This window comes from Trachypithecus francoisi, unplaced genomic scaffold, assembly GCF_009764315.1.
Source record: "Trachypithecus francoisi isolate TF-2019V2 unplaced genomic scaffold, Tfra_2.0 Lachesis_group2, whole genome shotgun sequence".
NCBI classification, from domain to species: domain Eukaryota; kingdom Metazoa; phylum Chordata; class Mammalia; order Primates; family Cercopithecidae; genus Trachypithecus; species Trachypithecus francoisi.
The window spans coordinates 27,272,325-27,287,818 of record NW_022681465.1 but is presented as its reverse complement, the minus strand read 5'-3'; the positions used below and the strand labels follow the sequence as shown (position 1 = coordinate 27,287,818).

The 15,494-nt window shown below is 32.5% G+C and overlaps 1 protein-coding gene across 4 annotated transcripts in view; it reads left to right on the top strand.

Moving 5' to 3' along the window:
- Positions 1 to 15,494, top strand: part of FER (FER tyrosine kinase) — a 451,703-nt gene that overhangs the window by 211,495 nt on the left and 224,714 nt on the right. For 2 of the 4 annotated variants that reach the window (XM_033178962.1, XM_033178965.1), the window contains 2 exons: positions 3,543 to 3,746; positions 8,038 to 8,160. In XM_033178962.1, coding sequence (XP_033034853.1) covers positions 3,543 to 3,746; positions 8,038 to 8,160 — 327 coding nt within the window. The remainder of the gene's footprint in view (positions 1 to 3,542; positions 3,747 to 8,037; positions 8,161 to 15,494) is intronic. The other 2 variants (XR_004429709.1, XM_033178963.1) reach the window with 2 other exon arrangements.

The window sequence follows — 15,494 nt, the reverse complement described above, 5'->3', positions numbered from 1 at the left end:
TTGAACTCCCGCCTGGGTGACAGAGCAAGACTCCATCTCAAATAAATAAATAAATAAATAGAATTTATAGAGATACTGTCTCACTGTATTGCCCAGGCTGGTCTTGAACTCATGACTTAAGCAGTCCTCCCACCTTGGCCTCCCAAAGTGCTATTACAGGCTAGAGCCACTGTGCCCAGCCAAATCTTAATCTAGTGCCTTAGATCATTTGGCCATGCTACCAGCTGAGTCTTACAGAATTTTTGAGAAATGTTTAAAATCTTGTGAATTACTCATAGTCACCCCAGTATATTACTAAACTGGATTTGGAATAACTTATTAATTAGACTATTAAATTAATGTTAATAACTAAATTTACATGAGAATAGAAAAGATAATTAAATGTCATTTTTATGTTAAAAATTCAGAATTTAAAAAAGTTTGTGGTGAAGTTTTATTTAGATTGTTCAAGCTCAGTAAGGGTTTTGCTTGCATATTTTTGACGCTGTTTTATTCTTGTGTTGCTTTTTTCAAAATGGTTTATTGGGTAATTAATTTTAATAGAATCTAGACCAGACTGTTTTTAAAAAACACTTTTGTTTTTGCCTCCCAAAAAGAAGCTCATCTTGATACTCAAATGCTTGAGTGAAGGTATACAAATCTTCATTACATACTTGAGAATTAGCCTGGACTAGGGTAAGGAGAAAAACTAATCTCTTTTTCTTTCCCCAAGAAAAAGATATTTTCAAGTGCTGCCTCCTTATTGCCTTTTTATATAAAATAATCTCTTTAATTTCACTAATTCCGGTATATTTTTGCTGGACTATTCTTTAGGAACAAGATCTAGGGAAAATAACTAATTAAACAGCTAGCCCAATCAATCAGGAAAACTTATTAAATATAACTTATTAACTGTACTGTATTAACTGTAACTTAAAAAGGAGGCTTTGCTCCTACCCCCATATCTTTGGCAAAAATCTCAGATAATTTACTAACGAAGAAAAACCCGAAAAACCCTGTCTGTTGAGGCTGAGAAAGATGGGATATTTGAGGTAAAAAGCTTGGTTTCGTTTGTGATGTCATTATGATGGGCTCTTGGTATGTTGCATTTTTTTTTTTTTTTTTGCTGGCGCATCCTACATGTATTACTGTCAAGTTTGTAAAATTGTGTTGGGATTTCATTGAAATCATATTGATAAAAATATTCCTTCCAGTGCTTCCAGAGAAGTCTTTGAAAGACCTGATATACCCAGGCAGGGGATATGTGTGACTTTTCCCTGTGTATGTGTGTACACATGTGTATATTCACACATACACCCACAGTAAGTTCAGCTTATATTTCATAACAGTGTTTTATAGGGGATGGAGAATAACAGATCTTTGAGCTTCCCTCCCTACCCCCAAAGAAACTAAGAAACCTATAGAATTGAAGTATGATCTTTATGAGATTGCAATATAAGTTCCTTACTATTTAGTTTTTTAAAAACGAAACGAAACTCAGATACTTTCCCCAGATGACTTTTTCCCCCATACATGTTCTTCATCATATACTTAAATGAATTTCTGGGAATGCTGGCTGAGCTTTTGTACTTCATATACCTTTCCACCTTAGTTAGTTCATCAAACTGCGTTCTCTCAGTTGGAAATAAATGCAAATTTGGAAGGATAGGTTGACTAGGACAAGAAATCAACATGTAGCATCCTTGTTTGGGATGCTTTCCTGTTATGTAGACCTTTTAGAGAGACAATGATAAAAATAAGTCCTTTGCAAAGATGTTACATTGAATTTCTTGTATTCAGTAATAACTTTTGAATAAATAAGCACTTTTGCTATTAGTGAGACAGAAATATGTCCGTTACAGTAAAAATTTTAGTATTTACTCTAATTAGATGCACTATGATAAAATTTTAAAATGAAATTTTTGATTATACAAATAGAAAACATGTGATTATTTTTTCTTTAATAATTATAAATTATTAGTATCGGTATATACAAAAAGTTAATTTTGTGAAGATTATGTTTGTTTTTAAAAGCAATATTCTTTTACCTCATACAGTTGTGGGTGGTTCTTTAGATAAAATTGTTCTTTAAAACAATTTTTGGGAATATGTTAAAACGTTTTTTGAAATAAAATATTTTTCTTATATGTTAAATATGATATAATAGTGTTTATCATAGTTTGTATGAAAATTAAAAAGACTTAGTTTACCAAAACTTCCATGTATAGTCACAACCTGAATATATTTTAAAAGTTTAAAATGTTATTTAATATGAGTGTAAGAAGTAAGAATCAGAATGTAGACTCTTCCTTGAGATCTATTTTGGACTTTTCAAGTTTTTTATTGTTGTTTTGTTTTGTTCTTTTAACCAACAGACTTTTTGGATAATGTAAATAGAACTTTGAGCAGTAAGTTTTGGGTCTCTTCAGTGGTACAAAACAATGAAGGCTTTGTTAAAAACCAGTTTTTACTTACTACAAAATTACCATACTTTGGTCCTACCTAGAATTTATATCAGCCTGTAAAACTTCATATATGAATATGAATATTTGCTTTTCATTTATTATTCTGATTTTTCCAATTTATAAATTACTTTCTCATGAGGCATTGTGCATATGGTGTTTTGAGAACCTTAAAAGTTAGTTCAAATTACTACACCTTATCCACAAAGTACTCTTTCTATCTGGAGGAGTTTAGTTCCTGTGTGCCATAAAAACAACAATAACATCAGCAACATTTTTACTTGTAATCAGAAAATGTGTGATTTAATCTACTATCAGTTAGCACATTTCAAGGAAATAACAGTCATCTGTTAAATTATCTCTGACTTGGTGTTAGCATTTGGCCTCTTAAAATAACAGAGAATTTGCTTTCTCTACCATGCTCATGGTTTATAACCATTCCTTATCTTTGCCATGTGTTTGTAATTGCATATTGGTGGTTTTCAGTGATGCTGTTTCTCCTAGGGCTTTATCTACCATTGCTTTGTAGAAGCAGGACCAGCCATGTGGGAGAGGTAATGGTTAAGGAAGTCAGGTGAGTGAAGATAAGGATAGGAAGGCACAGCAGCAAGGCAGCATCAAATAAAACCTGAGATAGTGCTCCTGGAACATATGAGACTGCTCAGAACCTCTGTGATCAAGAGTTAATTACATAAAAAAGAAATACCTTAGCTTTTCATTTACATAAAAATTAAGTTGTTTTATGATACATTTCTGTTAATTCCCTCTTTTTCTTCAGAATTTCTCTGGTTGATAATTTTAGTATACAGATTTATTTTAGGACATGGTGAATAAGATTATCAATGCTAACTCTAAATGCTAATATTGTGTCTACCTTTGTATGACAGATAAAACAATGTGTTGAAGTGTATGTATTTGTGGTAAACTTCAGCACCAGTACTTCAAAAGATATTTTAGGTTCATCGTATAACTTTTAATTGGTCAATTAAAGGGAGGAACATTTGTAAGAAGCCTTTATAGTTGCTATGAATTTTATTAGAAAATAATCAGTATTTTCTCTAATTTAGTTTTTTGTTTTTTTTTTTTTAATATTTGTTTAAGCTTTCTGATATGATCTCCATCAGTGAGAAGCCTTTGGCGGAACAGGACTGGTACCATGGTGCAATTCCCAGAATAGAAGCTCAAGAACTGTTAAAAAAACAAGGAGACTTTTTGGTGCGAGAGAGTCATGGGAAACCTGGTGAATATGTCCTTTCTGTATATTCTGATGGACAGAGGAGACATTTTATCATACAATATGTTGATGTACGTTTCCAGTTTAGTTCATATGTATATTTTGATGTAGTTCATTGTGGTACAATTATATTAAAATAATGAATGGTTTGTGACAAATGCCTGCAACACTTGAAATTTAGCACTTAATTTTTTTCTAAATTTCTTAAATACATTGCTTCAAAATTTACTAACATTTATGTGTGTTTAAGGAAAGATGTATTTAGTAATATTTTAAAATAAAAATAGTGTTTACAAAATCAAAGTCTATAGCTATTTAAAATATGTTGTTAAATTTGAACATTAAAGATATTTCAAATTAAAACTAAAAACAATGTGATTATTTTAAGTTTTTTTTCTAGAGCAACTTAAGTTTATGAAACTTATACTTTTGAAATTGGAGCTTGGAATTGTTTTCAGAATGGTGCCGTGAAAGATTTTTAAGAAATACTTTATTGAATAGTGATAATGAAATTTCTTAATGAATGGGATGATGGTTGAATTGGTTTTTTGATACATTAAAGATTAAGATTTTTCTTTTTATAGATAAGCCATTGTTTATTGGCATTAATAATGAATAGAAATTAATGAAGAATTAAAAATAATTTATCTACATTGATTATTCTAATGCTAATTTATTTTTTGAAATTTATTTAAGTATTGCTAAACTACTTTCTATGTTTGTTACTTTTCTTTATTGAGCCTTAAACAGATAAAGAGTAATTTCAAAATTTAACTTTACCCACTAAGGAATTTTAATGGTTTTGGCATATGAAGGAATTGATACCTCTATTTGTTTTCCATTCCCATCATTTCAGATGGCCTGCATTTTCAAGATTGCTATCCACAGGATTTCAGTTTATGTCTAGAGACTAGGGTGATACTAATTGCCTTACAAAAATTGAACCATGATCATTAGATGAACCTGAGGGCTTGGATAGCTTAGTAACAGGTGTATGTACACACACGTACGCACATATACCTCTTAATAAGTTTATATGAAACGTACCTTTTTGAGCTGACATTCACATATCATACAATTAATCATTTTAAAGTATAGGATTCAGTAGCATTTAGTACATTTACATCTAGTAGTTATAGCTAAATGAAAGTAGATACCATTCTAGTAGGTTAAAAGGAATATATCCATTAAAGTATTTCCACTATCATAATGTTCACACTATTTGTTAATTTTTCATAGTATTCAGACCTCAATTTGATAATCATATTTTCCCACATTCATACATCTAACTTACTGTTTTGGAAACTATGTTGTTTCTAATGATGTGTCATTTTTTATTTCCTGGCAAACTCTTTTGTAATTTATATATGCCTTTAAGTTATGAATTTAGATAACCTACCCTATTACAATTTGTGACCATGTTGGCAATATTTATTACATGGTATGAGAATTGTAGAAAGATTGTAGGTAAAGTATAAACTCGTTAACCACAACTTATATGAATGTTTCATTTTATTTTCTAAGCTCTGAAAGTAACTATTTTTGAAATATGTATTATGTAATACGGAAATATTTATCTTATCACTTCTAGTTTAAATTGTAGCTATAAGTATTTAAATTAGCATTCTTAGAAACAAAAAGGAAAGGGTCAGTGTGCAAATTATTGCTTATTTTTAATATTGCCATTTTGTTTTAAGTGGCTAAAATGAACAATATAATATATGCTAAAAATAAGAAGTTACAAGTTCACATTTCATAGTTTTATCCGGTTTCCTTCTGTCATTGAAATTTTTCAAATATCTCTGTTAAAAATGAGAACATTTATTTTTCACTAAACGCCTCAGATTTTCTGCTGCCTAATTTTATTCTAGTGAGTTTTTGCTGTATAATGTTGAGCTCCTCAAGCAATTGCAAACAGTATAAGGTGATACAGAGTTTTAATTCTTTTTCATTTTGTGCAGGTGAATCTTCCATGAGCTAAAATTATCCTGTTCATTTCCTTCTATACCTATTAACTAGAAGGGGTCAATAAATGGGGAAATTCATTAACAGATATTTAATGAGTGCCTACTGTATTCTAATGAAGGAGTTTATATTATAGAAGCTGTAAATAAATGAGTCAACAAGTGTTCCAAGAGAGGAGGTTATGAAGTAGTACAAGATTTTAAAGGAGTTAAAAATATTAAATAGTAGATCAATAAAAAGAGCACTGTATTTGGAGTTAGAACACTTGACTTTCAATCCCAGCTCTGTCTTTACTTGTTCTGTGGTTTAGGAAATAAAGGGGGTTAATATCTTAAAGAGTTTTTGCAAGAATCAATAAGTGAATACATACTTTGCAGGATGTGAAATTAAATAAACCAATAAGGCAGCATAGAAATGGATACTGGAAAGCTTATGCACTCATGCATTCATGCATTCAAGACATTGAATACAACATTTAATACAAAGTATAAATAGACATTTCTCCAAAAAGTTGTGCAAATGGCCAATAGGTATTATGAAAAAATGCTCAGTATCACTGATCATCAGAGAAGTACAAATAAAAACCACAATAAAACATCATTTTATCCCAGTAGAATGGCTATTATTAAAAATACAAAAAATAAATGCAGGCAAGGATGTGGAGAAAAGGGAACTCTTATACACTGTTGATGGGAATGCAAATTAGTAAATTCATTATGGAAATTTCTCAAAAAAGTATAATAGAACTGCCATATGATCCAATAATTGCACTACTGGGTATTTATTCAAAGGAAAATAAATCAGTATACCAAAGGGATACCTGTACTCCCATGCTTATTGCAGTACTATTCACAGTAGCAAAAATAAGGAATCAATCTAAGTGTCCATTAACATTCATTATTTGTCTGATGACTTGATAACTGAATGTGTGCCAGTACATGTACCATATACTGGGTAAAGTGGTTTGCATGTTAATAGTTACTCAACTCTTTTACTCTGTGAGGAGGTACAAATATTATCTCTGTTTCACTAAGGAATAAGCTGAGACACTGAGAGATCTTGCTCGGTGTTTTGTACACCTAGAACATATATTATTATAAATAGATTAGTACTTTCAGTTGAAATATTCTCAAGCATCAGTGCTAATATATCATAGAAAGTATGCCTACTATGTACAAAAGTTCTTTAGGCAATGAATTAACAACTGCTTTGAACTGACTCAAACACTAACTGCCTTGAGTTGATTTATACTCCATAGTTAAGTGCTAAAGTAAACTAATGCAAGTTTGTTCCTTACTCGATGAAACAGAAATATTCATTTAAGAAGTTTTATATAAATTAAATTTTGATACATTAAATCTTTTTATTTTATAGTATGGAAAAAGAGCTTTGAGTTTTTAAACTTTCAACTGGGAAAGTAATCTTCCAGTAATGCAAGTAATGTAGAATTTAGTCGGTTTTGAAAGTTCTTATTTCTTCACAGGATTTTCTTAAAATGGGAGTACTCCAAAATCTGTATTGGTATATATCTCCTGGATGTGAGAACTATCATTTGGAAGCTTTTGTTACATTGCATTGCAAAGCTTCTTGCATTGAAAAATATGGCCAATAGGGTATTTTTGATTTGCCAGGTTTATTGCTATCAATTTATCCATATGACAACCTACTCACAGGCCAATTTGAAATATGAAAACAAGAGAAAAAGGGTCTTGGAGGAGTTTGGGGAAAATTGCACCTTACCTGGTGATATGCAATTTAAAAATGCTAAGATTTGAGCATGTTGATATCTGCAGTTTTGTCGCTGGTGCATTTTATTTCTTTATCAAAGATAATGAGTGTTTTTGGTAATGAATAATAAATGAATACTCCACTATAAAAGGCAAACTAATACTGTATCAACAGATAGAAAATAAATGATCAGATGTATTAAAATATTTACCATCAGACTGGATATCCTTCCTTATATTTTTGACATTATTTTTGATATTGAAAGTTTTATCAAATGGGACACATATGTAGACATATGTAAACATATATCTTGTCTGTTGACTCAGGTGTATCCCATGCTTTGTTTCCTTTGGTTAGCATTTTAGCAAAATGCATTTCAGGTCTGTTTGTTAGATTTTTTATTTTTCAACAATTTGAATTAGATTTAAACATTGTGAAAATTAATTTATCTCTCACAAGGTAGAATTTTAAAACATGTCAGAGCTTCCTTTATCTATTTATATTTTTATCATCTTAATAACTTTTAAGGGTATAGTTCAGTAGTGTTAAGTGTATTTACATGGTTGTGCAATTATAGTTTTTTTAAGAATGGAATCTAATTTATCAATGAATGTAGATTTTCTAAAGCAATGTCTTCACATTTATTCTACCTTATTGTTCTCTCTCCAGAACATGTATCGATTCGAGGGCACTGGATTTTCAAACATTCCTCAACTTATAGATCATCACTATACAACGAAACAGGTCATCACTAAGAAATCGGGTGTAGTTCTGCTGAATCCTATTCCTAAGGTAGTTGCTTATATACTTTTTTGTCTGTTTGTTTTAAAAGAATTTTTGGTGCATTTACATTTCCAACAGTAAATAAAGTTCTTAGATTATATGCTAGTCGTTCAGAAAAAAAGAAAGTTTTGTTTTTGTTTTTCTAGCTTTTATTAGTAATACAATTGAAACATGAAATTTCCTTGATTTTATTAAGATGAGCTGCTTTTTATTCAGTATTTGCTAGTATACAAATGGCTTGGATTTTTTTTCCCCTTTCTTTCCTAGTTTTTCTTCAGACTTGAGGCTTTTCTTCACTTTATAAGGTTCATACTTTGAAAGATTCAGGTTATAAAAGATTCAAAGTTGTATAAGTCAAAGAAAATGTTGGGCAATTTAGGAATAAATTAGGGTTTTAATTTGGGATGTTACATTTACAATGTATTATAAGATATTAGAACTATTAAAAACTAGTCTACTCTTCACAGAAGCAGTAAATCAGAACTTACCTATGTGGAGCCAGGTGGTTGGATAAGAGATTGTCTCAGATCATTTTTACCTCTGTGATCTATCGCAGAAAACACTACTTACGTGTGCTTTACAAGATTTGTTCAATAAAGAATGGGTATGTGGAAGTTTTGTGTTTTTAAGATAATATATTTGGGACTTAAACCAAAGTGGAACAATGGAGCTGACTTAGTTTCTGAGCACTTTTGATGTTTCAGGAGTTGGGTTGGTATTGGCAAGAGCTCTTTCCTTTCAGGACTGTCTAATATGAAGAACAGCATAGAAATAGGAAAGCCATACAACTTGGTAGATTAATATTTGTTGATATGACTGTTATACATTTAGGGATTGCTTTTAATTTGAAGTAAGTGTCAGTTCCAAGAGTGCTGGTACATAGTCTAGATTTAGCAATTTGGAAATTTAAAAAACAATTATTTTATTTCCTTTTGTTAATCTGGGAAATAATATCTATGTTTGTACATTCATTGTACTACTGAGTCTTCACTGAGAGGATGACCTTTAATATTTCTCTCATGGAAGATTTTGATAGTTGTTTGTTAAACATTCTAATTCTCTGGTTAAGGAACTGGCTTTCTTGAACAATTTTCTATAATTATGAAATTGGATCATTCTTTGTTAGTTTTTTATTTTCTACCCTTAATTATCAAAACCATAAAAAATTCTTCTTCAGTCTGAAATAGATTGTCACGTTTTTTCTATAGCGAATATATATATATATAAATCTTTCAGTATTTCCTCCTTCATCTTTATTTTTTTTCTTTTTTTTTAATTATACTTTATGTTCTAGGGTACATGTGCACAACATGCAGGTTTGTTACATATGTATACATGTGTCATGTTGGCGTGCTGCACCCATTAACTCATCATTTACATTAGGTATATCTCCTAATGCTATCCCTCCCTCCTCCCCCACCCCACAACAGGCCCTGTTGTGTGATGTTCCCCTTCCTGTGTCCAGGTGTTCTCATTGTTCAGTTCCCACCTATGAATGAGAACGTGCGGTGTTTGATTTTCTGTTCTTGCGATAGTTTGCTGAGAACGATGGTTTCCAGCTGCCTCCATGTCCCTACAAAGGACATGAACTCATCCTTTTTTATGGCTGCATAATATTCCATGGATGTGCCACATTTTCTTAATCCAGTCTATCATTGATGGACATTTGGGTTGGTTCCAAGTCTTTGCTATTGTGAATAGTGCCACAATAAACATACATGTGCATGTGTCTTTATAGCAGCATGATTTATAATCCTTTGGGTATGTACCCAGTATTGGGATGGCTGGATCAAATGGTATTTCTAGTACTAGATCCTTGAGGAATTGCCACACTGTCTTCCACAATGGTTGGACTAGTTTACAGTCCCACCAACAGTGTATTTCTCCACATCCTGTCCAGCACCTGTTGTTTCCTGACTTTTGAATGATTGCCGTTCTAACTGGTGAGATGTTATCTCATTGTGGTTTTGATTTGCATTTCTCTGATGGTCAGTAATGCTGAGCATTTTTTCATGTGTCTGTTGGCTGCATAAATGTCTTCTTTTGAGAAGTGTCTGTTCATATCGTTTGCCCACTTTTTGATGGGGTTGTTTGTTTTTTCTTGTAAATTTGTTTGAGTTCTTTGTAGGTTCTGGTTATTAGCCCTTTGTCAGATGAGTAGATTGCAAAAATTTTCTCCCATTCTGTAGGTTGTCTGTTCACTCTGCTGGTAGTTTCTTTTGCTGTGCAGAAGCTGTTTAGTTTAATTAGGTCCCATTTGTCGATTTTGGCTTTTGTTGCCATTGCTTTTGGTGTTTTGGACATGAAGTCCTTGCCCATGCCTATGTCCTGAATGGTATTGCCTAGATTTTCTTCTAGGGTTTTTCTGGTTTTAGGTCTAACATTTAAGTCTCTAATCCATCTTGAATTAATTTTTGTATAAGGAGTAAGGAAGTGATCCAGTTTCAGCTTTCTACTTATGGCTCACCAATTTTCCCAGCACTGTTTATTAAATAGGGAATCCTTTCCCCATTTCTTGTTTTTAAAAGAGGGAATTCTCCCTAACTCATTTTATGAGGCCAACATCATCCTGATACCAAAGCCTGGCAGAGACACAACAAAAAAAGAGAATTTTAGACAATATCCCTGATGAATATCGATGCAAAAATCCTCAATAAAATACTGGCAAACCGAATCCAGCAGCACATCAAAAAGCTTATCCACCACGATCAAGTGGGCTTCATCCTTGGGATGCAAGGCTGGTTCAACATATGCAAATCAATAAATGTAATCCAGCATATAAACAGAACCAAAGACAAAAATCACGTGATTATCTCAATAGATGCAGAAAAGGCCTTTGACAAAATTCAACAGCCCTTCATGCTAAAAACTCTCAATAAATTCGGTATTGTTGGAATGTATCTCAAAATAATAAGAACTCTTTATGACAAACCCACAGCCAATATCATACTGAATGGGCAAAAACTGCAAGCATTCCCTTTAAAAACTGGAACAAGAGAAAGATGCCCTTTCTCACCACTCCTATTCAACATAGCGTTGCAAGTTCTGGCCAGGGCAATCAGGCATGAGAAAGAAATAAAGGGTACTCAATTAGGAAAAGAAGAAGTCAGATTGTCCCTGTTTGCAGATGACATGATTGTATATTTAGAAAACCCCATCATTTCAGCCCAAAATCTCCTTAAGCTGATAAACAACTTTAGCAAAGTCTCAGGATGCAAAATCAATGTGCAAAAATCACAAGCATTCTTATACACCAATAACAGACAAACAGAGATCCAAATCATGAGTGAACTCCCATTCACAATTGCTTCAAAGAGAATAAAATACCTAGGAATCCAACTTACAAGGGATGTGAAGGACCTCTTCAAGGAGAACTACAAACCATTGCTCAATGAAATAAAAGAGGACACAAATGGAAGAACATTGCATGCTTTCTTTTTAAATAAGTGATGCCACCAAATACCCAGCTTCTCAAGTCATAAATTGAGGGTCTTTGACATCTCTTTCTTCTACATCACTGCCCTCCCTCAAGCACTCTAGGTTACAATGAAGTATTTATCTCTTAAAAATACAAAAATTAGCTGGGGGTAGTGGCACATGCCTATGGTCCCAGCTACTTGGGTGGCTGAGGTGGGAGGATTGCTTGAGCCTGGGAGGTTGAGGCTGTAGTGAGCTGTGATTGTACCATTGCACTCCAGCCTAGGCAGCAGAGTGAGACCCTGTCTCTAAATAAATAAAGTGTTTTGTATGCTTAATTATTCATGTGGAAGTATGAACACCAATTCTAGTATATATCAGTATGAATAAAATACAGTACAGGAAGATATTTTTTATCCAGATTAGGTTAACAAAATATACAAATAGGATTTCAGCGATACTGATGTCCCATTTCACAAGTCAACCAAATATTTGCCTTGTCTACAGGCTTCGCCAGGTCTAAATTGGAAGACCAAATCTATAAAAAGAAACTTGGATCTCTGTTTGTCTGTTATTGGTGTATAAGAATGCTTGTGATTTTTGCACATTGATTTTGCATCCTGAGACTTTGCTAAAGTTGTTTATCAGCTTAAGGAGATTTTGGGCTGAAATGATGGGGTTTTCTAAATATACAATGCAGATATGAGTTTGACTAGGAATACAAAATTTCAGATAAAGCTATACCCCTTACAATATAAAATTTGCTAATAGATGAGATTCTCTGGACTATTACATGGTTAATTAATGTTTCTCCAACCCCCAACGCTTTGAAGTTGATTATCTCACCATCTGATAGAACTAGCTATGAAAATAAATATATACTGGATGCTGTAGAAATTTAAAGGGTTATATATGATTTTTTATATGAGGTAGAAATTTAAAGTTTATCTGGCTATTAACCTAAAGTACTCGTATTTGAAATATACAAATCATTATCTCAGTTTGTTGCAAATGTTATACACTTGATTTAAAGGATCGTTTTACTCTTTTAAAAGAAAATCACAAAACAGAAGGCTTTGAGTTAGATAATTTTCAATTATGAGTAGATAACAAATTGATATGGATTTGTTATGGTGGTAGTATCTATTACATATCTTCCTTTGAATTATTTGTACTCTTATAACTGAATCTATTTCTTAATTTTATTTGTGTGAAAAGTGAAGGTCTTTGATTATATAATGTGCTATAAAATATTTAATTTGTCTTGCTAGACTTCATTTTTAGCCTACATAAAGATTCCACTTTAGTTTCATTGTCATTTCTATTTCCCATTTATGTCTCTTCCCATTTATCTCTGCTCCTACCCATAAAAATAGAAGTTTATCATCATAATGCCTAACTTGAGGACAGAATGGCTAAAGTAATCTCTTTCTTATCTTCACATTTTTATGCACATTCACTCAGAGGTACAGAAAACTAGACAGGATTAAATTGTTTAACTTTCCCACTTTATTAAAACTAGTGAGTGCCTGAGTCACTCATTCCTCTCCCTGATTTTTCCTACACTACCTCCAGAGCTTGTGTAAACATACGGAAGATGGAAGAAATTGTTGTAAAGAGGGGTTATTAATCACCCATTATCATCGTTCTTACATTAGCAAACACGTTGTACATGTATATGACCTGTTCTTAATTCAGTTTCTACTCAAATGTCACTTCATCAGGGAGGCCTTCTCTGACTACCATGTGTAAAATAACACATCAAGCCCTTTTGCTCCCCCTTCTTCTGCCTTTATTTCTCTTCATCATGGTGACATTTAAGTGACATTATATTATATGATGTATTTTTAATCATTTGTCTCCCCCAAGTAAAATAACTTCCATAGGGCTACTGTTGTATTTAACAATTAGTGTAGTGTTATTTCCAGTGTCTCAAAGAGTGCTGACCCATGGTAATGTGCAATAAATATTTGCTGGAAAATTGAATTCACTGAGCAATTGCTAGGAGCCCAGCTAATTGCTGACCTTTTTATATGCATTATCTCATTTAACCTCACATATTCCTATAAAATATTAATAAGAATTGTTAATCTCATATAGTATTATTGTTGCTGTTATTGCTATAAAATATTATGAATGAAGGGCTAAAGATTAAAATGGTAAATGAATTCAGGAAATCATTTACAGAAAACAGAACTGGTTAAGAGGCAGATCTGGAGTTTGAGCCCACATTCTTAACCACTGTCTGTTTTTCCAGATTGTAGAGTCTAGACTTTAGAGGCTAAAATAAACTGTTTAATTAATATGAATGTGAATTTAAGGAAAACAAAATTTCTTTCATTCTATAAAATATTAACTTGAACAAGATTTTAATATATCAAAAACTATTAGTTTCTATAAAAGAAAAATTTCTGAACAGTAATATTGGGTAGGGATAGCTAGGATTTGAGCTAAAATATAGGGATTGGTCAAATATATTTAAGAAAGACATCTAGTTTAACATTTAAATGACACTTTTGGAAGATATTTGCTTTATTAAGTTTAATATTTCTTCATATTAAGATGTTTTTAAGTAAGAAATCTCTTTCTGAATAGAAAGTAAAGCAAAAACATTTATGATTAAATGTAGATTAGGCCAGGTGCAGTGGCTCGTGCCTGTAATCCCAGCACTTTGGGAGGCCGAGGTTGGCGGACTGCTTGAGGTAAGGAGTTTGAGACCAGCCTGCCTAACAAGTGAAACCCCGTCTCTACTAAAAATACAAAAATTAGCCAGGTGTGGTGGCATGCACCTGTAATCCCAGCTGCTTGGGAGGCTGAGGCAGGAGAATCACTTGAAGCTGGGAGTCAGAGGTTGCAGTGAGCTGAAATCACGCCACTGCACTCCTCCCTGGGCAATAGAGTGAAACTCCATCTCAAAACAAAACAAAACAAGGTACATTAGATAGGCAGTGAGCAATTAGTTTGAACCTTAGACAACCAGCTTAAATTAAGTAATTGTAATTGTAGCTTTTTACCAGAATGTCATATAGATTGTCAGAATATTAGAGTCAGATTTGTGAGAGGAGAGTAAGTCTCTCTGTGACTGAAACTACTAACTTGTCCTAAGGAGACAGGTTCATGGCAGCAACACTCATGAATATTAGACACTGCAAAGAACAGTCTTTAAGAGAAGTAACTGCACTTTAAGTGCACTATTCACATTGTTTGTTTTAGATGATTTAAAGACTATTTTATCTTATATCTGATATAGCTTGCCTCTTCCAATATTACTGTTTAGTGATTTTCATTTTATAGAGGCTTATAATATACTTTTTGATATGTTGATGTCTTATCAATTTATCGTTTTATGAAATCAGTCTTCCTTTTCTTTAAGTCTATATCCATGTTCTTTAAATCATTAAGAGCTATTGTGTAATTTTTTAAATTTAAAATTTTAAGAAAGAGAGGAATGAAAAATAGATATGACTCAGTATTCACTTAGTAAATATTTACTTAGTGCTCACTCTGTGCTATGTTCTTTATTATGTTAGAGTGAATAAATGCTATGAAAATGGAGTAGGATAAGGAGATAATGAAGTACTAGACTGTGTTGAGGACAGTGTTTAGGTAGTGTGTGTGTATGTGCATAGAGAGGGCTAATTTTTTAAATATCATGGTCAAGGAAAGCCTCCTAATGAGTTTTGGACAGACATAAATCAAAACAAGGAGTTGTGTGGTTGTATAAAGGGGTAACAGTTAGTACAGCCTGTGTACCAACTTATCAGAACAGATGCCAGCAGTAAACAATTGGAAGAGCCATAGAGATGTTTACTGACTGTATATCCTTGTGTGTCTGGGGAAGTGTTTCCTGGTGTGACTGAAGAAAAGCAGAGTTGTCAAAAGGGAGAGTGCTGGGAGGCGAGCGCAGATTTGGATTAATTTAATAA